At 42.2% G+C, this 27,666-nt stretch overlaps 6 protein-coding genes across 6 annotated transcripts; 2 read left to right on the top strand and 4 right to left on the bottom strand.

The window, feature by feature from the left end:
* Nucleotides 1-137: 137 nt before the first annotated feature.
* Nucleotides 138-4,411, bottom strand: PKNH_0917700 (conserved protein, unknown function; the record flags this gene model as incomplete). The annotated part of the gene is made up of 6 exons (XM_002259165.1): nucleotides 138-317; nucleotides 749-802; nucleotides 926-1,026; nucleotides 1,246-1,306; nucleotides 1,463-1,599; nucleotides 1,738-4,411. The coding sequence occupies 6 exons, from the start codon at nucleotides 4,409-4,411 to the stop codon at nucleotides 138-140; spliced, it is 3,207 nt and encodes a 1,068-aa protein (XP_002259201.1).
* A 2,276-nt stretch (nucleotides 4,412-6,687) lies between these two features.
* On the bottom strand, nucleotides 6,688-10,974 carry PKNH_0917600 (protein transport protein SEC16, putative; the record flags this gene model as incomplete). Its single annotated transcript, XM_002259164.1, has 1 exon — nucleotides 6,688-10,974. One exon carries the CDS (start codon nucleotides 10,972-10,974, stop codon nucleotides 6,688-6,690), a length of 4,287 nt encoding a protein of 1,428 aa, XP_002259200.1.
* Nucleotides 10,975-12,781: 1,807 nt separating this feature from the next.
* On the top strand, nucleotides 12,782-13,402 carry PKNH_0917500 (alternative splicing factor ASF-1, putative; the record flags this gene model as incomplete). The annotated part of the gene is made up of 1 exon (XM_002259163.1): nucleotides 12,782-13,402. The coding sequence occupies one exon, from the start codon at nucleotides 12,782-12,784 to the stop codon at nucleotides 13,400-13,402; it is 621 nt and encodes a 206-aa protein (XP_002259199.1).
* Nucleotides 13,403-14,787: 1,385 nt separating this feature from the next.
* Nucleotides 14,788-16,953, bottom strand: PKNH_0917400 (conserved Plasmodium protein, unknown function; the record flags this gene model as incomplete). Its single annotated transcript, XM_002259162.2, has 1 exon — nucleotides 14,788-16,953. The coding sequence occupies one exon, from the start codon at nucleotides 16,951-16,953 to the stop codon at nucleotides 14,788-14,790; it is 2,166 nt and encodes a 721-aa protein (XP_002259198.1).
* Nucleotides 16,954-21,236: 4,283 nt separating this feature from the next.
* On the top strand, nucleotides 21,237-24,095 carry PKNH_0917300 (ATP-dependent zinc metalloprotease FTSH, putative; the record flags this gene model as incomplete). The annotated part of the gene is made up of 1 exon (XM_002259161.1): nucleotides 21,237-24,095. One exon carries the CDS (start codon nucleotides 21,237-21,239, stop codon nucleotides 24,093-24,095), a length of 2,859 nt encoding a protein of 952 aa, XP_002259197.1.
* Nucleotides 24,096-24,943: 848 nt separating this feature from the next.
* On the bottom strand, nucleotides 24,944-26,897 carry PKNH_0917200 (AP-4 complex subunit mu, putative; the record flags this gene model as incomplete). The annotated part of the gene is made up of 3 exons (XM_039114048.1): nucleotides 24,944-25,171; nucleotides 25,493-25,681; nucleotides 25,884-26,897. 3 exons carry the CDS (start codon nucleotides 26,895-26,897, stop codon nucleotides 24,944-24,946), a joined length of 1,431 nt encoding a protein of 476 aa, XP_038969676.1.
* Between the last annotated feature and the right edge of the window lie 769 nt (nucleotides 26,898-27,666).

Below are 27,666 nucleotides of genomic sequence, written 5' to 3'. Positions count from 1 at the left end.
AGATGAATGCGGAGAGGCATACAAAAAGGCGACATTACAAATGCAGACGAAAATGCAAAATGCAAGTGCAAGGTGAAAGAAGCTGATGTGTGTGTGTGTACGAAAAACGCAAAAAATATATATATTATTTTTTAATTTCAAAATATTTTCTTTTTTATTTTTTTAAACAAATAACTCTTTGGTAGGTTTTCCTTCATGTCGTCTTCACTCTTAGCTTCTCCATCCTCAGCTTCTTCCATCTCCAGTTCATCTTCTTCTTCTTCGTCTTCAACATTTTCAGGCTCTTCGTCGGTGAGCCATTTATGCCAATAGATCAACTGAGCAGAGAGGGAGAAAAGGATAAGTGAATCGTTTGCATTAATGAAATGGACGCCAACAAGGCAAAAAGGATTTCAGTCGCATGGCGTGTGTACACACAAAACAAATATTTGTACACATGCTAGGCCACCCGACGTGTACAGTGGAAACGGTCTTTAGCTGTGAGCACATGCCTTTCCTTCTTCATCATTAAAACATGCGTTTTTTTTTTTTTTTTGATGAAAAAGCTTTTTATGTGCCAAGCGATTCGTCTTTCTTTCGCTCTGCGTTCTTTGTTCGTCGTCCCATCGAGCCACTTCACACTTTTTCCTCCTTGGTGAAATGAGACGCATATCAGGAGACGACACCCTCTCTCCCCTGCGTTGCTAGACGCCCACCCTTTGTAGGCAGTCGTCTGTGTTCACCCCCTGGTACGCCCGCGATGACTCACCTGCAGCATGGCTTTGCTCTTCAGCTCCGAGTCGGAGTTGTCCTCATCAAACCACTAGAGGGGAAAAAAAAAAAAAAAAAAAAAAAAAAAAAATATATATATATATATATATGCATGCATGTATGTACATCGCAACCGATGCAGGCACATGGAATATCTGGCCGTGCTTGGCTCTACCTTCACAAATGACCCCTTGGAAATAACGCCCGTGAAGAGAAGCGCGTCAAAGGTAGCTTCGATGAGGGATGTCTCCTCTGACAGGTGCGGGTACTTCAGTTCTGTTAGTGGTGGGAGGAAGAGGGGTGCACATTAATCCACAAAAGTTTGTATATATATATATATATATATGCATCCACATTTGACGATACAGTCGCGCAAAGGAACAGCGGTGTGTATGTTCCAAAATATATATTTTCCATAACGCAGTATAAATTGAGTGCTCGCATATCTACGTGACAAGGCTGCGTGTCGAGACCGCGCCCATGGGTCATCCTTACCATCACAAATCTTTACGACATCGTTTAGGATATACTCGTCGTGGTTCTCAATTTTGCTTCTCTGCGAGGGGGGAGGGGAAAGATGGAGGTTTGGATCAGTTTGGATCAGTTTGGATCAGTTTGGATCAGTTTGGTCGGGTGGAAAAGGAGTAACAAACGGAGGGGGGGGGGTCCCACATGGAGGGGGCCTGTGTGTTGAGCTCCCCACGCGAAGTACCTCCTTCAGGTGAAGAAACAGAAGCCTCAAATTGGCCGCCTTCTTCAGGTACACTTCATCTGCACACTTCTGGGTAAGGCTTAAAATAAAAACAGTTATCGTCACGAAGAAAGGCACGTGACTCTCCAGGTAGTTGCCTGCAGGGGTGGGTAGGTAAAATGGAAAGGCAAAATGGGAAAGCGTATTCAGCGCGCTGCATCATTACATAACACTGTATTCAACCACGGAACACCCTAATGACAACATGCACAAGGACAAGCAGAAGCAGAACATACATTCTTCCGTCTGAAGCGGGGAAAATAAATGGACGCATTCTTCTTCAGTGATGAAGTGATCATGCTGAATTATGTTCTTCACTTGCAAGTAAAACTCCTTGATAGTATCCACGTCATGCTTGTATATACGATTATATTTTTCATTTTCTTCATTTCGCTTGGTGATTTTGTCCAGTTGCTTTCTGTATAGTTCTTCCCGCCTCTTCTTGGTGAGTTCCTCAATGTCCAACTTCTCCACAATTTTGGCGTTTTCTGTTTTTTCAGCAATTTCTTCGATTATACTTTTTACATTCTTTTGTTCCATGGGACCGGGTCGTTTAAGCATCGTAGCGCTTTTCCTTTGTTCACTGGTGGGTCTCATTTTGGGGGTGCTACCTCCCACAGGGTCTACTTTGCTCATCGATTCAGCTCTATTAAGCGATTCCGCTCTGCTAAGGGATTCCACTCTGTTAAGCGATTCTGCTTTGCTCGGGGTGCCCGCTCCTCCGAGTACCTCCTTCTTTATCTCATTTTGTCCTACCCCCTTTTGGGCCTCCATGTGCAATAGTTTTGCCGTGGGTATAAACGTTGACGACCCTTGGCTTCTGCTCTTCAGAAGCTGCAACTTCATCTCCCTCTGTTTTTTCTGCTCCTCTAGAATCTTCTGGTTCCGCTCCTCCCTCTCCTTCTGCTCCTGTTGGTACATCATGACCCTCTTCGGAACGAACTTTTTCTTTGGCGTGCCCTCACCCGCTTGGTCAGCCGGTTTCGAGATGTCAACAGGGGTGGGTTGCTTCTCGGCGTTTGGAGAAGTCTCTTCGGCTTCTTTCTCCTGCACATCTTTGGCTTCTCTCTCCTTGGTAATCTTTTCTTCAGCCTCTTTGTTGACCTTTTCTTCAGCCTCTTTGTTGGCCTTTTCTTCAGCCTCCTTCTTGGCCTTTTCTTCAGCCTCTTTTTTGGCTTTCTCTTCAGCTTCTTTTTTGGCCTTTTCTTCAGCTTCTTTTTTGGCCTTTTCTTCAGCTTCTTTTTTGGCCTTTTCTTCAGCTTCTTTTTTGGCCTTTTCTTCAGCCTCTTTGTTGGCCTTTTCTTCAGCTTCTTTTTTGGCCTTTTCTTCAGCTTCTTTTTTGGCCTTTTCTTCAGCCTCTTTGTTGGCCTTCTCTTCAGCCTCCTTCTTGGCCTTCTCTTCAGCCTCCTTCTTGGCCTTCTCTTCAGCCTCATTCTTGGCCTTCTCTTCAGCCTCATTCTTGGCCTTCTCTTCAGCCTCATTCTTGGCACTCTCTTCAACCTCATTCTTGGCACTCTCCTCGGGCTTCTCCTCCTGGTGCTCACAAAGAACATCCCCGTTCTCGCGGGTGGGAATTTCGCTATCATTCACCTTCTCCTGAAGCCTTTTCCGTTTCCTGAGCTCCTCTAGCCGTATAAGGTGGTAAGGTTTCTCGGTGGACGATGCCTTTTCCCTTGCCGCCTCGTCCCGTTTGCTTCTAACGTTGCCGAAGTCGACACCGTCGTCACGCCTGCCCCTAAAATTGCCAAAGCTCACATCTCCATTCCTTTTGTTTCGAAGATTGGAAAAGTCGACGTCGTCTTCGTCTCGCTTGGATCTTACGTTGGAAAAGTCGAGGTCGTCCTCGTCTCGCTTGTTTCTGAACTTTCCAAAATCGACGCCTTCGTCTCGCTTGTTTCTGAATTTTCCGAAATCGACATCCTCCTCCCGCTTGTTACGAAGATTTGCAAAGTCCAGGTTGTCTTCATCCCGTTTGGATCTTACGTTGGAAAATACCGCGTCTTCCTCCCGCTTGTTACGAAGATTTGCAAAATCGAGGTCGTCTTCGTCCCGCTTGGTTCTTACATTGGAAAAGACCGAGTTCTCCTCCCGCTTGTTACGAAGATTTGCAAAGTCGAGGTCGTCTTCGTCCCGCTGGGCTCTTACGTTGGAAAATACCGCGTCCTCCTCCCTTTTGTTACGAAGATTTGCAAAGTCGAGGTCGTCTTCGTCCCGCTTGGTTCTTACATTGGAAAAGACCGAGTTCTCCTCCCGCTTGTTACGAAGATTTGCAAAGTCTAGGTCGTCTTCGTCCCGCTTGGTTCTTACGTTTGCAAAGTCGAGGTCGTCCTCGTCTCGCTTGTTTCTAAGGTTATTAGGATCCATGTCGTCCTCTCTCCTATTGCGCAGATTGGTAAAATCCACATCTTCCTCCCGCTTGTTACGGAAGGTCACAAAGTCCAAGTCCTGGTCTCGCTTGTTTCTGAATTTTCCGAAATCGACATCCTCCTCCCGCTTGTTACGAAGATTTGCAAAGTCGAGGTTGTCTTCATCCCGTTTGGATCTTACGTTGAAAAATTCCATGTCATCTTCTTCGTCACCACCTGTTCCGTTCTGCCTCCCCTTGCCCCTGTGGCCCATGTGGGGGGATAACTCCCCTTTCTTCCCATGGCCCCTATCAAAGGTGGTATTTTTATTTCTGTTATCATCTCTTCTATTAAAAGGCTCATTCCCTTTATTATTTTGGCTACCTTCATCTAGAACCCGCCATTCAATATTCTGAACAAACTCATTCTGCTCGAAAATGTTTTTCCTTCTCTCGTCTGCTCTCTTGGGTTCAGGTAGCTTGGCATCAATTATGAGATCATCTTTCTGATAGTACTTTTGTAGGTCAATTATGTTTACATGGATTTGTTTTTTCTTCTTCGCCATTTCGTGGGTACCTTCTTTCAGATTCTTGCTTGGTCCCTTGGTCCGTTCGTTGGTCGGTTTGTTGGATTATTGATTCGTTGGTCGGGTGGGGGAGGGTTCCCTTTTTCTGCGTTGCGCCTTTTCGCAATCACAGAGTAGGAAGTGAAAAAAAAAGTGAAGTAGCGCCTTTAGGGGGCTTTTTATACTTATATCGCCTCACAAAAAAAAGCATCCCTAAAACGTGATGATATATAGTTTATTTCTTTCTTGGCGACATAAAAAGAAAAAAAAACTACTTCTCCTTTTTCTTTCTCTTTCTGTCCCTCCTTTTTTACTAATTGGAATGTTTTTATGATCGGTATTTTTTTTTTTTTTTTTTTTTTTTTTCCCTTGTAAATGTAAATTGGGTGTTTTTTTGTTTTTTTGTTTTTTTTCTTTTCTTTTTTCTGTGGTTACCCTGTCGTCATTTGTATGGAATCACATACGTGGCGGAACAGAGCGACTGAGGCATTGAACATAATATTTTTTTTTTTTTCCCATGCGTGTTATTAAGGGAAAAAAGCTATAAGCGGGGTGATGAACGTATGCACAACTAGGTGTACGGAAGCTTCACAAATTAGCATTGTTGCCCTCGCCCCTGCGTGCGTGCTTATGAAAAGTGCGCATAAATTATTCAGATTACCACTTGGGACCGATCAGATTCTCTACCCTATACGCAGTGTAAAAATATTTGGTTAAACAGAGCAAGCATGTTACCAACAGTGTAAACGCACTAAATGTAGCCGTGTTTTATATCATGGCCGCTTCACTTTTTCATCTTGGTATGTACAGTTGGTCGTTCACCCCTATAGCGCGGGTTATTTTTCGCGTATTTCTGCTTTTTCCCCCCTTTAGGAGGTTCCGTATGGACTGCAATTGCTTTATCTGTAACTGGTACTGTTGTGTTGGTTTGGCTTTTTTCGTTTTTTTTCCATCACCACAAGGGGGAAAAAAAAAAAAAAAAAAAAAAAAAAAAAACGACATTCATTCGAGGTTGATCATGTGACTTTTTTCTGATGGACAAACTTTTTTTTTTTTTTTTTTTTTTTTTTTAAATGTTGTTTAAAATGATACTTGCCGTTTGTTGCAACAGTATATTTACGAGTTTCCCTCGCGGATAAGGGAAATTATCTACTAGACGTGATCCATGCAGTTTACATGATTATGTAGCGCTCAGCAGGTGAGCACACTTGAATGCGCCTTTCCCACACGCTGAGCCGAAGCACAACATTTTTTTTCCCCTTCCTTCCGTCTCAATTGACGAACAGATGAGCCACTCAAATAAAAAAAAAAAAAAAAAAGACTCTGCCGCATGAGAGTACTGCTAAGTGGAAATTAAAAAAGCACATATTTTTTCTTTACCATTATAACGGAGGAAAAAAAAAAAAAAAAAAAAAAAAAGAAAAGAACGAGTGGACGTATATACCAGTTACAAATTTCGGCGCATGTTTACCACTCGATACAGCTATCTTTTCATTTGGTACACACGCACACTTTTCCCCGTGTAGGAACTTTCAAATGAGTACCCTCTCCGGGATATATGTTCTCCTGGCGTTGTATCGCGCATGTCCAACTCCACTTATGTAATAGAGGAAGGTGTATCAATTTACGATCTTTGCCTTCGTACAGGAAATCACATATCCGCAAGTTCAATCACCATATATATATGTATATATGTATGTATATATGTATATATGTATGTATGTATATATGTATGTATGTATTTATGTATGTATGTATTTATGTATGTATGTATGAGGGGTGGACGGAGAACACATCTTGGGAGGCTACTTCACCAAGGGATGCATGCAAAAACAGCCTTAACAGGAGCATTGTGTGTGGGGTGATGTGTTACACGCCTAGGTAAAATGATCCACCATTCGTCATTCTCCATGAAAATGCGAAATGCTACCCCCGCTGGACATCACCATGGAGTGGTTAAGAAACAAGGGAGAGAAAAGCAACCCTCCTCATCACAGAGGAATATTCAAAGTAGGAAGAAGGTTTGTTCCGTTCTGCAAAAAGTACAGTTTACAGTTCGGTCAAACGGGGGTGCCGCGTAAAAAAAAAAAAAAAAAAAAAAAAAAAAAAAAAAAGAAAAGGAATAGAATAGAATAGAATAGAATAGAATAGAATAGAAGGAAAAGGAAAAGGAAATGGAAAGAGAAAGAGAAAGAGAAAAAAAAGAAAAAATACAAAGTGGGGGTAGGACGAACTGTGCATAAGTGCCCACCGCTTTCTTACCACTTCTTCACTACTCAGTTGAAGTAGTCCACATATCTACTCCGTACATCCGTTATGTTCAGAGGGTTCTTCTTGTTCATGTTCGAAGGGTTCTCAGTCTGGGGTGGAGGGGTCACATTTTTCATTTCCATTTCGCGTTGCATTTTTTGTCGTTCCCGCTCTTCCTCCTCATCAGACGTCACCCCTCTTTCTCTCCAACGCTTCTTCTCGTAGTCATAATAAAAAAGGTTCTCCTCTTCCTCCTCCTCTGCTTGTTCTACTTTTTTTATTTTCTCCTTTATGTTTGAGAAGAAACCTGAAATGAAGGACTTTCCTATGTTGATTAAATCCATGTTGTTTTCTTCATGTGGTTGATCTGCTACTTTTTTTTCTTCTCTTTGTGTATTTTTTTCAGTTACTTGAGGGGGTCCACTTTTACCTGACTGTTCAGGTTGTTTCGCGTTACCTCCATAAGGCACCGCCCCCTCTGCGGGGTAGTTATTACTACTTGAGGGGTAAGAACTCTGGTGTGGAACCTGTTGCACCGCGTGATGTGTCGTATGGTTGAACGATCCTGAGGTTGGGTACGCCACATTCCAATTCGCACCGTAGTATGGAACGAAATTGTCTTGCCACACAGCGGTACCCACCCCCCCAACGTGGTCGCCGCCCCAGTTCCCATTGTAACCACCGTTACAAGTGTTGCTAATCTGTTCGAAAGATGTCGCAGTGGAGTTACCTCCGCCAGGTATGTTGTTCGTTATTGCGCCTTCTACCATGGAATCACCCCCCCTGTAGAAGTAACTCCCTTGAACGCTTTCATTTTGGTAGGCACCATTGTACTGTTGATAGGTGATGCCCCTTTCCACAGGGGTGTACTCTGCTCCTTCTCCCGAGACAACCATTTGTGCTGGGTGGTAGGTAGACGAAAATGAATTCCTATCGTTCGTTGGGTAGGGAACATTTGCCATAGGGGTGATGCTCGTCCTGCTATTGGCGACATCATGGTGAATGTTAGACTGATCTGCCTCAACGCCAACATTATTATGTGGCGGAGAAAAACTAAAATGAGAGAAACTTCCATTCCTCTCACTGTGTTCATTCTGATTGGTCATCAGTGCTACGCTTACGTGTGATGATGAACCAGGGTTGCTTTTGAATGGGGTTGAAATTCTTCCCGTGGTTACCCCCTGGTGCGTAGAACCTGCATGATCACTGTTGAGTCCGCTTGGATTCTTCACTTCGAACGGGTTCAAGGTAACATTATTTTGGCTAGGCTTTTGGTGAAAAGGTACGTGGTAGGAATCTCCCTCGCCAGATCCCTTTTGCCTTTGACTGATTTGTTCGTTTGGAGGGGGCGCCCTAATAGCAGAACCAGCTAGCTCGTTACTACCACTACCATGGATGGTGTTCCAGGGATGGTTCTCTTCCCCTGCGTGTTGTAAATCCTGGTAAGACGAAATAACTTTATAGTTATACACCCCCCCCTCCGGAAAATCCTCATTCGACGTAGTCCAGTTGGTGGAAAATATGCTCCCATTCTGCAAACGAAGAGATGGCAAAACATACTTTGCCTGACCAAGTAGAGATTCATACATGTGTACTAAGTAGTAGTTCTTCTTCTGACTTCGAATCACATCTACATAATAATATATAATTTCTATATACTTTTTAGCTAGCTCTAGAACCCCCAATTCTAGGAGAGTAAAGGCGTATTCAATTTTATGCCTTATTAGATCTTCGTAAAAAAAGTTGTCTTCATTGGATCTGTTGAGGTATTCTATGATTTCACACATCTGGAAGGTGAGGACATCAAAGTGCGGGCCCCCCCATACTGTGTTCTGCACATTCTGTGCATCCAAATAAGTAGCGAGTTCCCCCTGCGTAGCCACATTAAAAACGCAAGGATTTCCATACAACTGTAGGTAGAGAAACTGAGACTCAGTCACACGCCCGTGCATATACAACTGTTTTATTAAAAAGGAAAAAAATATGTGAATGTCATCCTTGTACTCCTCGTAATTCAATTCATTCTCTTCGAACTGAAAGACGAAATTATGATATATCAAAACATAAAAAGAATACCAGTATTTTATCAGAATATTCTTTTCAAAGGTTATACTTTCCTTGTTTAATAAAGAAATTAAAAAGACGAAGGATTCTTTAACAATATCGTTGTGTACACTAGGGTTATAAATCCGAAAAATATTTTTCATTCCATCAGTTATTTCAATATCATGGTCCATACTGTTTTTTAAATGGCGTATATACTTACTAAGCATTAGTTTATATTTTTCATTATTGTATTTTTTTAAAATAAGAAAGAAGTGTTTAAATAAATTTTTTTCCACGCATAGCTTTGTTGCTTCTTCACTGTTATATATACAGAGGTGGTAATACTCCAGGTATATGTCTTCTCTTGTAATTTTTTCTTTCGCTCCCATTTTGGAGAATGCATTAATGAAGTTCGGATCCACCAAGTCGTTGAATTCGTATTGTTCGTTATGTACAAACACTTTCTTCATTTTTTTCTTACATCCCTTTGCATCACTCCATGTTGCTGATGGATTGAAGGACGAAGTCTCTCTACAATATACACTTTTGTGCCAACTGCCATTATCTCCTTGGTAGATATCCGAACAAGGGAATTCTCTCTTCTCTGTTTCTCTTCCATTGTCGCCTCCCCCAGTTATTTCAAATTTGTCCATGTCAGTTCTGTTATTGTACAATGTACCCTTTTCACCAACATCGGAGGTACTGTCTCCTCTCTGTTCATCTTGATTCAATGATTCCCTCCTCGGGTTGTTTTCACTTGCACAGAGGATTCCACTACAATCGTGGTGATAACTGGGATAATCACTTCTACCTCCTTGGTAGCCATTTCTGCTGTGTGGACCATCCCCCTGGTCACGGGACGATTCCACAAAGTACGATACAACATTTCTCCCCTTCTCACTCTCATCTCGTTTCGCAGCGCTCCTATCAACACGCACCTCTTTTAAGTTAAAGTCTAACACGTGAGGACTCCTCATCATTATATTCAGCAGGTAATTGTAAAGGGAATTCTTCTGCGTGTACTCATAAATACTGCTCCCATATTTTTCTTCATTTATTTTTATATGACCACGCAAGAAATTAATTACCTTCTTGTCAACCTTGTCGGTTCTTCTGCTAAATGGTCCCGGAAAATTTTCTACTGCGTACAGTTGTTCCTGTAGCCTGTTATTCCACGTGCCAATGCTATCACTATGGTTGGCACAGGTGGGACCAGGACCGACATGCGAACCCTCACTCTTCGTCCGAATACCCCTCTTTAATACGCAAATCAGCGGTGCGAACATTATCTTTCTTCCCTTCGTGTAGCAAATGGTTCCGTTCGTTCCGAAGCATAGGGTGATTGCTGAAGGTGTGGTCGTTGTAGCAGTCTTGATGGTTGTGCCACCTTCCACATTATCATGTGTTGATTTATCCTCCATCGTCTTCGATGTACCTCCCCTGGGAGCACCTTCCCCTCCCTCCTCATTAGAACCATTTTTGCAGTCATCCAGGTGATTCACATCCCGAACCAGATCACTACTGATCACTTGAGGTGTCCAATCCGGTACATCTCCCCCATCATTACGAATGTGTTTTTCTTCATTGCAACCACCAATGGAGATATCAACACCATTTGCACCGTTTTGTATTCCACAGTTGTCACCATCCTCGCTTCTTCTACATTTCACATTCGTGGCCCCATCTGGATTATTACCAATTGGGGTTGTCCAACTGTTGTCATGCTTTGGGTCTTTCTCTCCCACTTGTCGGTCCGCTTCGCTATTTGCTCGTTCGTTCACTTCCCCTCCAGCTGTGGTCCCTTTTCCAGAGAACCAAAAGTTAATTTCACTGTTGTCCCTGGATGGTTTCCCCATTGGGCCCATCACTTCTGAGGACGAATCCGCAAAAAGGGATGATATGTCATTTTTTATTTTCTTCTTGGATTGGGATTTCCTTTGGCTGTTTATATGAACGATCGCGTCTTCCCCCTCCATACTGACGTTCACCATTTTAGTCGCGTTCGCCACGTTAGTCGCGTTCACCACGTTAGTCATGCTAGTCACTTCCGTTGATTCCTCTTCCACCGTTTCTACTGGATTCCCCTTCCAGTTTGCCTCGCTGGGCTTTACTACTCCCCCTGGACTTGTATCACCCTCCCCCGCCTTCTGGCCCTTTTCCCCTTTTTCACCTTCATCGGGTGGCCGATTTTTCGCCCTTATTTCCTCATCAATATTTAGGTCCTTGCTCCTAAATATGTTTTCATAACTAAACAGGTGTTCTTCCATGGTGGCAAGGCGTCTTCCCAATTGGAGAACCACCTGTTCAGCCGCGAGTAGGCAGAAGCCAAGATGCCCTGAAAGGTGCAACAAGACCTCTAGCGCGTGCCCCCCTCCCTGACACAGCGATTTCTGTTTTCCCCTTTCGTGGTGAGCACACTGACCTGTCTGTTTAATCGAAAAAAAAAAAAAAAAAAAAAAAATTCCCAAACGGAACAAAATCAAACAAAATCAAATAAAATCCAATCCAATCAGACAGGATAAGAAAACACACAAACATACATACATTGCATAGAATATATACATGTATACATACCTACATGTATAACATATCATGTCAGATCGAATAAAAACTAAACAAACCGCTTTGTTGTGTCAAATTCGCCCCAGTTTTTCCTCTCGGGGTTTGCCAATTCGTGGCAAAGCATCCACATCACGCAGGACGATCACTTAAAAACGTATTCAAGTGGAAGGAAATGCTACTGTGTGAGCGGTCATGCGGTTGGCGTCTTCTCCCATAGGAGCAAACAACAGACGGGCTACCTGATGAAAATTATAATTACCTTTGACGACCATTTCTCTCCGTACGATGGGGAAAAAAAAAAAAAAAAAAAAAAAAAAAAAAAAAAATGCAACGGATTTGGGATGCTGTAAAATTTACAGAATTGATAGTTGGGGAGGGGATTCTTTCAAATGTTCCATTTTACTTTTCCCCCTTTTTCTATTCGCACCTGAATGTTCATTTCCACTGCTAATTCCGTCCCTCCTTGCCTTCTGTTTGTTGTTTTCTTTTTACTTCCCAAGGGATGTGAAGTCTGCCGCAAATATTCAATGATCGCTTCCGGAGCACCAAATCCGGTAAGGAAAAATCACATCCGCGACTGGGTCGATCTTTCTTCGCGTGTTGTTATCTATGGAGGGATATGTCATTCGATTAATTATTCATATGTGAAATGTTCTCTATGTCGTTATTGATCATGTGAACCGCCTTGCGTAATATATATATATATATATATATATATATATATATATATATATTTATATATATATTTTTTTTTTAGTACAACTGTTGCATTAATTTTACGCAAAACGGGGAGGGAAGTTAATTCCCGCGCTGTCATGGAAGTAAAATTCCACCGCAAAGTGTCTCCTACATGGGTTGGAAAAAAAATCTGTGAATGATTTTTTTTTGGGTAACGAATTGCATCGGAAAGACGGTGGCGACACGGACATTTTCTGTGGTCATGCAAAGGCGGGGAAGGAAAGAAGCTATTTCGGAGGGGAGCCAACCGGTCAACAAATTTTTAACACTTTCCAACTTGGGAGCTGATCATCCACAAGGGTTGCAGTGGTTTCTCCCTTTGTCACAGGTAGCCTTGAGTCGGGTGGATGTTTGAGTAGCGCGACGGAAAGTTCACCAGGTCCCCCTACCGAGTTGTTAAGGCCCAAAGGATCGGAACGAGGTTCGCCATGGGGTCACACACCTCCCAAGAGGAGAGAAAAAAAAAAAAAAAAAAAAAGAAGAAAAAAAAAAACAGTAGTAATGATAGGAACGGAGAAATAATAACAAGACAAGGTATACTCATCCACCTTCCTTCTTGCCAAATTTACAAACGAGGCAAGTCCGTTTTTGCACTCATCCAGTTTTGGGGGAATATGTGCCCTTTTTTTGCTTCACCCCCCTCATACATACATACATACATGCATACATACATACATACACACACACACACACGTACTGATACACCTGTTTGGATTTTCCTGGAAAATCAACTAGCTATTCTGCCACCACGACGACTGCATTGCAAACGCCGAGATGAAGGCAGAGAAAAGCGGATATAGAGTCTACGTGGGAAACATCCCAGGGTCCACGACCAAGGAGGAAATAATAAAGGCCTTCCAAGAGTTCGGGAAAATCACCGGAATAGACATAAAATATAACCGAAACGCCAACGGGACGAATTACGCCTTCATAGAATACGAGAATTATGAAAGTGCAAAAAAAACAGTGCAGAAAAAAAATGGGCAAAACTTCATGGGGAACATGCTAAAGGTTGAATATACCAATGACAAAAAAAATAAGGAGGGACATATAATTCCTGTTGGAAAAGAAAAGTTAAAAGGATTCATGCGGAACCTTCGGTTGCCAAGGAATAGGTCAAATTATCGTGTTGTAGTGAAAAATTTTCCCAAGAGAAAAATCCAACTGGATTACGTAAAAAAGTTCCTAATGAAGGCAGGGAAAGTTATTCACACACAATTGGAAGATGAAATTACCATCGCAGAATATGACAGTAAGGAAGGTATGTTACGGGCTGTTAATACTTTAGACAGAACTTTGTATAACAATAGGAGCAAGGTATACGTCAGGGTTATTAAGGATTTCCCTCATGATGATTCCGAAGTGGAAGACTCCATCAAACAACTGTGCGCTTAGGCACTCTGTTGAGGGGAGGAATATACACTTTTAGTTGAAAACTTCCTGTGTAATTTCACCCCTCCGATACGGAAAAATAAAATAAAATTAAAATTGTCAAGAACCACCTCCCTACATGTACCAGCCCCTTATTCTAAGAAGACATTCCCCTTTGAATCTTCAATCTTTGACTACGGAGCGAAGTTTGGAGCTTCCCTCCTTCACATGTTGAAACGTCATCATGCCTACACATAATTTCCGCGATCCCTCCCCCCCGTCGAGTGGCATTCCATTCATCTACGTGTTTAAGCATCTGAATGGTGCATCGTTCCACATGAATGTGGCTTGAATATCTCTCTCCTTTATTTTTTATTTTATTTTTTTTTTGTTTTTTCTACACCAGGTTTGTGCGTCTCTTCCATTTGTTGTCAACTTTTGTGTTGTTCTTTAAAAACATTCCCCTTTTTACTTTTATGTTTTCCTTTTTTTTTTTTGTCGTTATCCCCCTTTTATTATTCAAAATTTGTTTTCTCCACGAAAAGCAGATTTAACCGATTTTTTTGTTTTTCTTCGTGTGTAATAGTCACACTGAAGAGAAATTGAAATGTTCCATTTTTTTTTTTTTTTTTTTTTTTTTTTTGTTACCTGTTTTGTCGGTTCAATTTTCCCAGTTTGACATTTGTCCTTAGAGAGTGCTACCCCATTGATCATATGTGTACATACACCAACCTCGCTACAACTTCTTCGGCATATTTTAAAGTTCCTTTTTTTTTTTTTTTTTTTTTTTTCTCCTTTAAATGTGTATCCCCTCATGGGAACCCCCTTCGGATGCACATCGGGTACCGAAATGGACGATGCCACAGATGGGGAAATTATGGCCATACACAGAAGGAGAAGAATTGCCAAATGGACATTCGCTTCTACACTACAGACACAATCAGTCCTCTTCCATCCCCCCCCAGTGGGATGACAGGAGGAGGAGTTATCAAGGGGGTACTCTGGTTTGCACGCTTACCGACATTTCTACCTCGGGGGGGGGGGGGGGAGGATATTTCATCAACGACGCTTTTCAGTTCCCTTCCTCCCTTACACTTGTCATTGTCGTCGAAGTAAATTAAAAAGGAATCAAAAGGAGGGCCAAGACAGTGTCGTGGCGAGTAGCACCTACTAGTGGGTTCTACACGAACAGGTGGAAATTTCAAAGAAGGCAAAAAAAAAAAAAAAAAAGTAAAATAAAATAATAAAAAAAAAAAAAAAAAAAATACAAAATTAGCCAAAATGGTTGAAACTGTTCACATGACAGTGTTCTTTACCCCTTTACACTGATCTTTTTTTTTTTTTTTTTTTTTTTCTTTTTGGAGGAAAATACCCATTGTGGTCTTTACTTTGGCGCATTGAAATATATGCTAGTCGTCGTAAGGACCATAATTGAAATTTCCTGTAATGGCATTACAGAAGTTGTTCAAATTGCCTGAACTGTTCAGGTGATTCATGCCATTCATTTGGTTCATTTGGTTGACATGGTTCATGTGATTCAAGTGGCTCATTTGGCTCATCTGTCGCATGTGGTTGAGGTGGTTCATTTGGTTCGCGTGGCTCATCTGGTTCAGTTGGGCCATGTGGGCTGTATGGTTTTGATGGTCGAGGTGAGCCGCCTGATTTTGCTGATTTAGGTGAACCGCGCGGTTCTGGTGGTCTAGGTGAACCCCATTGTTGTGGTGGTCAAGGTGGGATGCATGATTCGAATAATTGGGGTGGCCCACTTGATTCGAGTAGTTCATATGGTCCACCTGGTTGGCGTAATTCACGTGGTTCACGCGGTTCGTTTGATTTGCGTGGTTTAGGTGGTTTACGTGATTGGCTTGACTCATGTGATTGACGTTGTGTACATCACTCAATCTACCCATGTGCATTTGTTCCATGTGTGCCTGGTCTTCCACTAGATGCATGTCCCTTAGAACGCCCTCATTCGCACCGTTCGTACCGTTCGCCCCGTTTGGCAATATATCGGCGTTTTCCATGTCGTCCAAATTTGCCATGTTGGTCAAACTAGCCATGTTGGTCAAACTAGCCATGTTGGAGAAGTTGTTGTGATTGGTGAAATTGTTGAGATTGGTGAAGTCTGTTTGGTTGGTCAGGTCAGGCATATTGACCAGGCCGGGTATGTTCACCAAGTCACTCATGTTAGCCAAGTTCGCCAAATCAGTGAGGCTACTCAAATTTGCCATGTTGGGGTAGCTGGCCATGTGGGACACATTTCCGTCGTTCATGTCGGCGTAGTTTTCTGCTCTCCTCTGCAGATCCTCCCCGCGGTTTGCGTGTTTCAGTGGGTTCAGGTTGGTTCTGTGGACCACGCTGTTAACATTTCCCATGCTGTTCAGGTTGCTCATGTTGTTCTGTTGATGGTGGTTCTGTTGATGGTGGTTCTGTTGATGGTGGTTCTGTTGATGGTGGTTCTGTTGATGGAGATTCTGTTGATGGAGATTCTGTTGATGGTGGTTCTGTTGATGGAGATTCTGTTGATGGTGGTTCTGTTGATGGAGATTCTGTTGATGGAGATTCTGTTGATGGTGGTTCTGTTGATGGTGGTTCTGTTGATGGAGATTCTGTTGATGGAGATTCTGTTGATGGAGATTCTGTTGATGGTGCTTCTGTTGATGGAGATTCTGTTGATGGAGATTCTGTTGATGGTGGTTCTTTTGATGATGGTTCTGTTGATGATGGTTCTGTTGATGATGGTTCTGTTGATGATGGTTCTGTTGATGATGGTTCTGTTGATGGAGATTCTGTTGATGGTGGTTCTGTTGATGGTGGTTCTGTTGATGGTGGTTCTGTTGACGATGGTTCTGTTGATGGTGGCTCTGACTTTCGAGGAGGTTGAGACTGCCCACCCACCCCCTGGAGGAATACTGTGGAGCATATTGCTTCAGGTAAACACCGTTTCTTTTCTCGTATGTACTGCCAGGCTTCGTATCAACAACTGTCCCCATACTATCATACAATGTCAGGTAGTTGTTGTTGGTGTTAACGTTTGGACACAACGCAGTGGCCCCTCTACCAACTAGCAACCCTGTTGGCACTCCGTTCTGCTCCATCCCCTTGGCCTTTAAGAAGGATTCATTCGAATTAATGTCGTAGGTGTACAGAGATGTATTAAAATTGTTACCCTGTACTTGATTCATGCGTAGAGATGATTTGCTTTGTATGGCTACAAATGCTCGTACCTCTCTATTCCTCTCAATGTCTTGTTTAATTTTTTGCAGTCTCCGTTTAATTATTCGTTCGTACTGTTTTTCATTTACATATATCACTCCGTTACAGGCATTTTTCTGGGCTCCACAATGTATGTCTTTACATAAGATTTCTCTGTATAGGTCCTCAGCCTTGATCATGTTTTTCATGTTGGTATGTCCATTGGCACTTTCCTTCTTCTGAGCGTTACCTTCGCATGCACTCTGACCATGGAGCGTGTTAGGTCCATTTATCCCGGGCCCTGTAAAGCACACGGGTGCCTCGCAATTACTTCCGTTGCTCTTTTCCATGTGTTTGTTTGTCAGTTGTTTCTTCTGCATTGTTTCGGGGCGCTGATCGCGGGAGGGGGGTCATTTACGTTCGCTCCGTCTGATCAGCCTGTTCCGTATGTTTTGCTCTGCTTCACCCTGCTGCTTTTTTTATTTTATTTTATTTTATTTTTTTCCACCCCCTTCGCTAGGGATAGAGAACCACCGAAATGCCGCACCCACCCCCCCCGCCTAACGGAGGGAAGTTACAGAACAAAGAAAACAATCACGGAGAGTCAAGAGACAAGGATGACACATACTTGGGAGCATATCAAGAGGGGTTCTGTAATTATTTCTAGGCATATAGATGTGAACAATCATAGGAAGGAGGTGTGTGCATGTTTGGGTGGGTGGTGGACAAACGGTTAAGGAAACAGAGTCGCTGATCCGTGCCTCACAGGCGTGGTAGCGTGTGTTCCTACGGCCACTCCCAAAGGAAGGCCAATTTACGTTTACGTGCGAATCTCGCAAAGTACACGCAGAGTGTGTATGTGTGTGTATAGGGGACAAAACACACAATGAGGGTGAAAAAAAAAAAAAAAAAAAAAAAAAAGGGGGGGAATGTCAATTTGGGTGGTGATGGGCCAAAGTGGGTAGTTAACTGAGGTGAGGGGGTTCACTGGGTTGGTAAGTGAACTGCATCAAGTGGATGGTATTGAAATGGGAGAAACAAAACAAAGCCAACAAAAATCATGTGGCACAATTTTCTTCAATGTGTGTTCATGAGAGGAAGGAAAAGGAAAAGAAAAAAACGATATGCATCACATATCTCACAAAACATTTATTTTAATTATTTTTTTTTTTTATTTTATTTTATTTTTTTTTTTTTTGTTTGCATTGACAAAAAGTACAGTAAAAAAATGTGGGTGTGAAAATCACAGTGGGACTGAAGATGTGGTCCAGTACACCTTTGGCCAATCAGTTGGAAGGAAACGGAACAACAAGGGCGACGGGGACGGTGAGGACGACGAGGACATCTCTGATAAGGGCGTTTCAGTCATTGCTGGAAAATTTAAAAAAAGAAAAAAAGCTAAATGCGGGAGAAGTGGAAGAAGACCGAAGGTGGGACAAGGAAAAAAAAAAAAAAAAAAAAAAAAAAAAAAAAAAAAAAAAAAAGTGTCTGCCATTTTGCTAACTTTTCGTTTGCTTTCTGTTCACATTTTTTTTTCATTCTGTTAATTTTTTTAATTTCTTTCTCACTGTTGTTCCATTTGTTTTCCAATTTTTCTTTCCGCTTGTTCACCAACCGCTCCCCTAATACTTGCATTTTTTTTTGTGGGACCCCACACCCCTCACGCATGCACCATTTCGCAAAAAAAAAAAAAAAAAAAAAAAGGAACCCACGTACACATTTTTGTGTACATACAAATAATTGTATTCATGCAGAGAGGAATTTACCTTTACCCACGTATGGGCCGGTTCTATGCCATGGTTCACTTGGTTACACTTCCTATACAAGGGGTTCGCCCATTCCTTCACCACGACGAAGTCGTAGTAAAGGGGTGGGAAAACCCCCGTATCGTACACGCTGTAAAACCATTCCTAGGCGAATACACTAAATTCATTTCGACTGCTCTCCCATTTCATGCCAATGTCACCATGAAGGGGGGGGAATTCATCGATACCCTTCAGAGGAGCGATACAATGTGGTGAAAACCCAGAATGAAGCCTTTCACAAATGGAAACCCTGTCGTAAGAAATCTCCCCACTGTGCTAGGGAAAACACAATGGGCCTCTCCTCAGATGTGCTTTCCGTGTGAGTTACATCCGTCTCAATAACCACCTTCCTTCTCCTGGTGGTTCCAAAGGATACTTTTTTTTTTTTTTTTTTTTTTTTTTTTTGCTATCCACCAGTTTCTTGAAGTGGTTCACTTTGTTAGGCTCAGGAAAATTTCCCAGAATAGACAAAAAGTGTTCGTAGAAAAAAAAAAAAGGGGCGAGGTAAAGAAAACACCGGTCATTAGTTCCGCACGTGTAAGGTATGTATACGCACGTCTGAACACCTTCCCCTGAGTTATTCTCCCTGTCGCATATGTAACCATCTCTGTGTATACATACGTATACATGTGCCACTGCCCCATGCTGGGATATGCAAAAAAAACCACTTTTATACCTCCCCCCTCTGCTTATGTGTGGATACCGACTTTTTTTCTGTGCACGAACCAGGGGATAGGTGTGCACAGCTTTCTTTACAAAACGTTCTCTCTTTTTTTTCCATTACATGTATTATCGTCACCTGTCTTTGTGTGCATGATTTCCTTTCCCTACCTTCACAATGGGGAGAGACACCAAAAAAAAAAAAAAAAAAAAAAAAAAAAGTATGGCGTCTTCATTGGACACTTGAAAGGGTATGTATCACATGGATTATATCATAACGTTGAGAGGCAATGAAGGGGATCCATGAGAATACCCTTTTAAAAGCATGAAAAATGTAATAAAGAGGATGAAATTCCTCCAGTGCGTTTTTAACCAGTGGGTTTCTATACCCACACCCAAAGCACATCAAAGAATTGGAGAACTCCCCAAACGGATTGGTTATATCATTAACCGTTGTTGTGGAATTTTTATCGAGAGACTCTGCTTTTTACAGTCCACATTCATTTAATATGGATGGAAGAAGAAAAAAAATTATCAAATATGAGCAACTCGCCGTTTGAAAACTATCTTCCCTCCAAGGAAGTAAAAAGAAAATCCCTCCCAGGTCTTTCCCCTCTATGGGCTTTTCAAAAAGATGGACACGTATGTGATGCAAAAAGGTGGACTCTCCTCCTCATCTGCTCATAAACATTGTCACTTCGAAGTAGGAGAGTATACTTCGGAAAAACCTAACAAAGATCCCTCCGTCTCTCCCCCCCCCCCCCCCCTCCCCTTTCGTCTGGTTCAATCACAAAGGAATGATTGCACCGCGTGCTTTCTGGTCTGTTGCCTCAGGGGAAGTGGTGTGATTTGTCATTCCTAAGCACCAGAAGCGTGTAAGCAAATGGATGTACGGTTATTAACCCGAAGTTATATATATTTGCTTTAAAAGGCATCAATTTTATCTATGTAAGCCTTACACGCGACCCCTTCCAAAAAAAAAAAAAAAAAAAAAAAAAAAAAAAGAATGATACGCAAGGGTTCATCTGTGTTCGTAGTGGTACGTTGTGCTTTCCCCTTTGTAAGAAAAAGAACAGGGAAATGACGGCCCGGAGGAGAACTTCCTTCAAAATTTACAGTGCGATCGGGGCGCTTACATTACACAGTGGAACGCAGCGTCATTTATACAGGGATGTGATATGAGCTCAAGTCATATGTTGTGATACGCTTGGTTTTCTTTTTTCTTTTTTCTTTCTTTCTTTTTTTTTTTTTTTTTTTTTTTATTATTTTTTTTTTCTCTTTTCCTTTCACCTACCTATGCTTTGTTTGCCTTTCTCTTTGTTCCTCATTTTTTGTCGTTCTCTTCCCCATTCCTCTTTTTCTTTTTCTTCTTCTTCTGCTTCTTCCTCCTTCTTCTTCCTTCCTTTCTACTCTTCCATTCTTTTTTTTCTTTTTTCTTTTTTTTTTTTTTTTTCCGTTTTTCTCCACCGGGAACTTGGCCGAAGGGGGCGCTGAAGCATTCCTACATCTTTCCCCGTGAAAGTACCCTCTGGGGACCCAGTAGAAGGTGGAGCACATTTGAGCGACTTCCTCTGGCTTGTTTTTAACAGTTGGCCTCGATGTACAAATGCTTAATGGTATGGAGGCTTGTTGCTTCGTGAGAGGGCCACCGTCGTAGCGTATGAAAAGATTGCCAACCGTATCGCTGAAGTGAACTGCGACAAGAATTGCCACAAGAACTGCCACAAGAACTGCGACAAGAACTGCCACAAGAACTGCCACAAGAACTGCCACAAGAACTGCCACAAGGACTGCCACAAGGACTGCCACAAGAACCGCGACAACACCGCCATCTTCGCGCACCCTACACCTTATGCCCACGCGGCAAGTGATATACTGCGGACGGGATGGACTGAGAAGAAGCGGGGCGAATATTCGCGTGCGGCTGTTCTGCGTCAATGCCGCTTCTTTTGCTCCAGAACCCTTGCCTGAGTGAAAGTGTGCCTTGCGGAGAAAGCACATGCCAGGGGGGGAGCTGTACTAAGAAGGAAATAACTTAGGACCAAGTAGGCATACGTGGAAATAGAGGGAACGACACGGAGGCACGACAATACATAAGGAGACTGTGCCAGTTTCGTTGACGCATCGCCCTGTATCGGTGATTCCCCCCTTGTTCATTGAGAAAGATAAATAGGCTTAACCATTTTAAGCACATCAAAATGAGCAGATCACAGATTTTTCTGAAAAGTACGAGGGATATTTACAACAATGGGATGATGGGTCGTGCGGGCCCAGTGGAACAATTCCTATCGTGCAGGAAGTACCTGGGGATGCTTTTAAATGTGCCCCCCCATATTGGAGGTTCCATGGAGGTAAGCGCCTCAGAAATAGGCATGTTTAGTGGTAACCGCAGAGGGGTGAGGCGTTGGCTACACGTTTTGAAGAGGTACATGAAGATCTGTTGCCGAGAGGGAGTACTGAAAAAGGAGGAGCTCCCTAAACTCCATGAAACTGCACGACGTTTGCTTCAGACAAAGGGGAGGGGTGCGGTATTCCCGCAGGAGGGAAAAGCCCCCGATGAGCATTTGACAAAGGAAGATGTACCCCTAGCATACCATAACGAAGGGAATTTTCCCGGTGGAGATTGGCGGAAGGGGAAGAGTTGGCAGAACCCCTTCCTTGCGCAGAGTGAATTTTTTAACCCTCGAAAATATGAAAAAGTAGCAATCGGTCTGCAAGAAAACAGAAGAAAGTTCCACCAGATGGTTCAAATGTACCTGTCTAAGGCACCTAAAGGATTCGAAAATTTTGAAAGGACAAATAAAAAGAAGGAGGAAGGGAGTCCATCGTCCAATTCGTTCAAACCAGATGAAGAGAAAAACAATAAAAAGTTCGACAACTTTTTCTTTTTCTTTTTCTTCATGCTACTTTTATTCTTTTTCCTCTTCGTCGATTCGAATGGGTTATACAACGAAGTAACACAAAATGACTTTTTCATGAATTACTTATCCAAGGGATATGTGGAGAAAATTAAGCTAGTTAATAAAGATTACGTGAAAGCATACCTGAACGTTCATGGAATGAGTAAGTATCACCAAAAGTATGTGAGCTTCCGAATAGGGAATAGTGACGCATTCGAACGGAAGGTGGAACATATCCAAAGGGAAATGAATATACAAAGAGAGGAAATAATAGAAGTTCAATATACAAATGAAACGAACATGTTAAGTGAAGTCAAAGGCTACATCCCAACTATACTTTTTTTCTTGCTGTTCGCCTTCATATTCCAAAAAATAACATTAAAAAATGTAGCGAACAGTGGCATGGATAGATTATTTAAAATGAATAAAATGAATCCAATTAACAAGCATCAGTTAAAAACAGATGTGAAATTTTCAAATGTTGCAGGAATGAAACAAGCGAAAGAAGAAATAATGGAATTTGTTGATTTTTTGAGAGCCCCGTCAAAATATGAAAACCTAGGGGCAAAGATGCCGAAAGGGGCTCTGCTATGTGGTGCCCCTGGTACAGGAAAGACATTACTAGCCAAAGCTGTAGCAGGAGAAGCCAATGTGCCTTTTTTTAATATAAGTGGTAGTGATTTTATCGAAGTTTTTGTTGGTATTGGACCATCGAGAGTTAGAGAATTATTTGCTCAAGCGAGAAAACATGCACCATCCATAATATTTATTGATGAAATAGATGCAGTGGGTAGGAAGAGATCCAAGGGTGGTTTCGCAGGTGGAGGAAATGATGAAAGAGAAAACACACTAAATCAAATGTTGGTAGAAATGGACGGTTTTCATACATCTAATGATAAAGTAGTAGTCTTGGCAGGGACGAATCGAGTGGATATTCTAGACCCAGCTATTACGCGACCAGGAAGATTCGATAGAATTGTTCACATAAGCAAGCCTGATATTAATGAACGCTCCGAGATTTTTCAAGTGCATTTAAAAAATTTAAAATTACATCATACATTAGATATAGAAAACATTAGCTACCTTTTAGCTTCTCTAACTCCAGGTTTTGTCGGAGCAGACATTGCCAATGTCGTGAATGAAGGAGCTATCCAATGTGCAAGAAGGTCTAACATGGTTGGTGTTCAGGTGAAAGATTTCGAATTAGCAATAGAAAGAGTAATTGGTGGATTACCAAAGTCTTCTTCTCTCATTTCTCCACTAGAAAAAAAAATTATTTCCTACCACGAAACAGGTCATGCACTTATCGGGTGGCTACTTGAGCATGCTGATCCCGTTCTAAAGGTTTCTATTTTACCAAGAAGTAATGGAGCCCTCGGTTATTCACAACACCTTTCAGAAGAGGTTATGCTTTTTTCAAGAGATGCTATTTTGGATAAGGTAGCCGTTATTTTAGGAGGAAGAGCAGCTGAAGAATTATTTATCGGAAAAATCACCACCGGTGCAATAGATGATTTAAACAAAGTAACGCAATTATCCTATTCCTATGTATCTCAATACGGAATGAATAAAGAAATAGGACTTGTTTCCTTTCAGCCCAACACTTCAAGTGAATATAGCTTCTACAGACCGCACTCTGAATGCCTAGCGCATCTCATAGATAATGAAGTGCGATGTCTTATTGAGACGCAATATAATCGAGTGAAGTCTATTTTGCTTAAGCATGAGAAACAAGTTCACAAACTAGCCGATCTACTTTTCCAGAAGGAGACCATCTCTTACCAAGACATTGTAGAATGCATCGGAGAGCGCCCTTACCCAGTGAAGTCTACCTACGAGAAGTTCGTCAAAGCCAACCCCTACAAATTAATCCGTCCAGGTGAAACTCCAAGCGAGCAGGCAATTGTCAGTGATGGAGTCGGCCCTGACGGTGGTAATGGTGTAGCTACTGCAGGCGTATCTCCTAATGGGGAGTCCGAGAAAGGGATACAGGGCACACATGCTATGCCTCAGATGGGCGAACCGAATGAAGCATCGGCGGAACCCCTGGTTAAGCGAGAGGAACGGCACATCACAGGAAAGAAGGAAACCTCCGAGGAAAATTCTGACGATGGGAAAAAGAATAACAAGGTTTCTCACGTGGGCACTACACGTTGAGTTGAAATTTTTTTTTTTTTTTTTTTTTTTTTTTTTTTTGCACATTATTAAGTGGATAGACAACAGATCAGTCTGGTACATAAGGCGATGAGGATGAAGACACCACCTTGGGGGTGCTTTCCCGTTAAGCACATCACTATGGAAGTGGGACGGAGTTTTTTCTGGTTGCATGTTTGTGACAGAACGGATGGATAGATTAGCGAATGAGTGAGTGAGGCATGCCTCCTTCTCAGTTTGTTCCGGGTGCGCAAATCGGGGGTGCATCGTCAACCCCCCTCGCCCCCATACATGTGCATTGCTCTTATAAATTGTGTGCTCACACCTTCACGCTTTTATGCTTTCTTTTGCTATATCACCGGAGGAGTAATAGCCAAATGGAAGTTATCAAATTATGTACGTATTGACACCCCTTTGTTGCATGTTCAGTTTTTTTTTTTTCCTTTTTTAAACTCCACGGTAATTAGTAACATTCTAAATGATCCTTGTTTGCGCAGCGCAGGTCGCAGAGGAACGTGTACGCAAGGACACACATGGCGGTCTGCCCATCGGAGAGGGGGGCTCTCCCACTTGACAAATGCGCCTTCTTCAACAAAGCGACTTGTCGAGGGGTGGGAAAAAAAAAAAAAAAAAAAAAAAAAAAAAAAAAAAATAACACAAAAATGAAGCATTGCAAAAAGATAATTTCTACCCCGGAGATATATCTCCTAAATTTACAAATTTTTCTGACATTCTGCATAAATGTCGTCTCATGTTTTCCGTGATGATAAGTATAGACATGGACGCAGCGCTACTACTGCACAGGGTTTGAATTCCTTTGTGTGACACCTGCAGTGTTTGGTGTGCTCTCCTCAGTGCAGACGATAGACATACGAAGACGATTGCGTGATGTACCTGACCCACCTGTGCGTGTTGGAAGATTTGTAATTCTCGATGATCCGTAGATACTTGATTCTGAGTTTCGATAAGTTAAACATGGGTATCTCGAAGAGCATGTAGATGGGGCCAAAGTCCCTTTTGCAGAACGTGTACCCTGGACTCAGCGTTATTTTCGATCGTATGCTGTGTTCGCTCTCGCCCTAAAGGGATGAGTAAGTGCACAAAGGAGAGGGGGATGAATGTTGTGGTGTAAATGGGTAGATATAATCCTTATCCCCCAGGGAGGAGTTTCTCATATGTTATGTACACACTACATGCGCATATGCGTGGCGATACATACACATATGCGTGGCGATACATGCACATATGCGTGGCGATACATGCACATATGCGTGGCGATACATGCACATATGCGTGGCGATACATGCGCATATGCGTGGCGATACATGCACATATGCGTGGCGATACATGCGCATATGCGTGGCAATACATGCACATATGCGTGGAGAAGTGAGGCCCACCTTGAACTTTTTTATGGTCCACAGAAGGCGGTTCTCGTTCGCAATGTACTGCGCTGAAAAAAGGTCTGAGGCGCAGCTCTGGTCCAGGTGTACGTTGGTTATATGTTTGCAGAGGTTGCAGTTAACGAACACGTTCGTACAGGTGTACTGTGAGGGAATGTCCAGACGGATACGGATGCAGAGCTCGACCTGTGGATATATGTGGATATATGTGGATGTGTGTAGATGTGTGTGGATATACGTGGATATATATGGATATATGTGGATGTGTGTAGGTGTAGAGTGTGTGTGTGGAGGGGAACGATTAGGTTATGAGAAAAGGTGAGAAAAGACAGATTCTAAGCTTCACCACACGATAAGCTTCTCCCGTTAGTAGGTTGTCCAATCGTACCGTGTGATTGGGGCCATAGGTGACACTCGCATAGATGCGGAAGGGTGCCTTGAAGTTGTTGTTAATCCGGTAGTTCATGAGGATGCATTCCCCATCCGGTTGGTAAAGAGAAAGAATTTTCTCCCGTTCGAACTGAGACAGATTAACCAAATGGTTAAAGTTACAATCATCAATAATAACGTTATTGGTGTTATCCGAATGGAGATTCTTGATGTAGAGATCTTCATTTAAAGCGATTTTGATATAGGGGGTTCCTTGTAGGTAAGATTTAACTTGAATAACCCCATCAACATAGGAGTAAATAATTTCTCCTTTAAAATTCATGATGAGGTTAATTTTCTCTACAATATCAATGAAGATTTCGTTTTTTTTTTCATTTAATTGTATCGGTTTTTGCGATGCATTGGATGGTAATGTGTTTGAATTTTTCATGCTAAAGTTAGAAAGGTTGGCTAGCTTCTTAGTACTCTTGCTAATACTCGTTATACTATTTCCAACGGTATTCCCCACAGCACTGGCTACTCCCCCCGCAGTAATACTGCTACCACTGGAAGAGGCACCTGCGTTCCCACCACCCAGACAAACATCATACGTTGCACTTATTTCGTTATGAATTAAATGGCGAATGCTTTCTGTATTGCTATTCTGAATATATCCATAGTCAATTATTTCATCAACGATCTCGTAAATTAAAATGAAGTTCGCGCGGATCACTTCCTCACTTATATGTCCACAGAAATCCTTTACTATTTTAACCAGCCGATAGAGAAGTTCCAAGATATAACTTGGCGATGTATTAAACAAGGAAGTAAATACAAAGTAGAGATTATTATATTTCAAGTAGGTAAAATGAATTCCATTTAGATAAAACAATGGTGGTGCATCTCCTCCCTTGTGTAGCTTTACATTTCGAAAAAACATTTCTCCACTTCCTTTGGATACGTCTCCTCGGAAATCTCTATTGATGATGGTGTCCCCTCGAGGGGACAAAATGTAGAACTGCGACACTACCATCTTCCAGGTGGAGAAACATACTCTAAGTGGGTCAGGCGTGCTGAAGCATCCAAGTGGTACCTAATTCAGGCAAACTATCTATCGCCAAAATTAAAAAAGGGGTGTATGTGTGGGGTATTTACACACGCGTATACAAGTATATTACCCCTGCCTTGCCCCTGCGAAAATCAGCTCACTGTATCATCCGAACTTCCTCACATGTGGGTGTCGCTTGTTATTCGGGGGAAGGCCCACCCTCCCCACCCCCTTTTGGAAAGTCACCTCGACGAATCGCTATCTCACGGCAGATTACAAAATAGGAAAAAAAAAAAAAAAAAAAAAAGAAATACGGAAAACGAAAAACGAAAAACGAAAAACGTGCCCCCCAAAAAATACAAAAAATAAAATACCAAAAAAATTGTCAACACATAGGGGAGGAAGAAGCCACTGACTAGTCACGCGACGGGTCAAGTGAAGCACCACGCCAAGCACCACGCGCACGATTTTAAAGTCCAGGGCAAAGGAAATAATCACGGATCGAAAAAGGCATTAGCAAAAGTTGTATCTTCCCACTAGTTACCAGAATACCTAACCTCATATCCCCCACGGTGCGCAACTCCTGCTCCGGAAGGTTCACCAAGCAAATAGGACCAATCCATTTTTTTTTTTTTTTTTTTTTTTTTTTTCAGTTAAGTTAAAATCTTATACTATATGTGTGAAGCTTATCATCTGTTCGTTTTCCTTGTGGCCCACATTCTTCCGATATAATGTGCGCCACGGGCAGAGGGCG

This window comes from Plasmodium knowlesi, assembly GCF_000006355.2.
Source record: "Plasmodium knowlesi strain H genome assembly, chromosome: 9".
Lineage (NCBI taxonomy): Eukaryota > Apicomplexa > Aconoidasida > Haemosporida > Plasmodiidae > Plasmodium > Plasmodium knowlesi.
The sequence above is the reverse complement of the archived record's forward strand: the minus strand, read 5'-3'. Positions and strand labels throughout refer to the sequence as shown.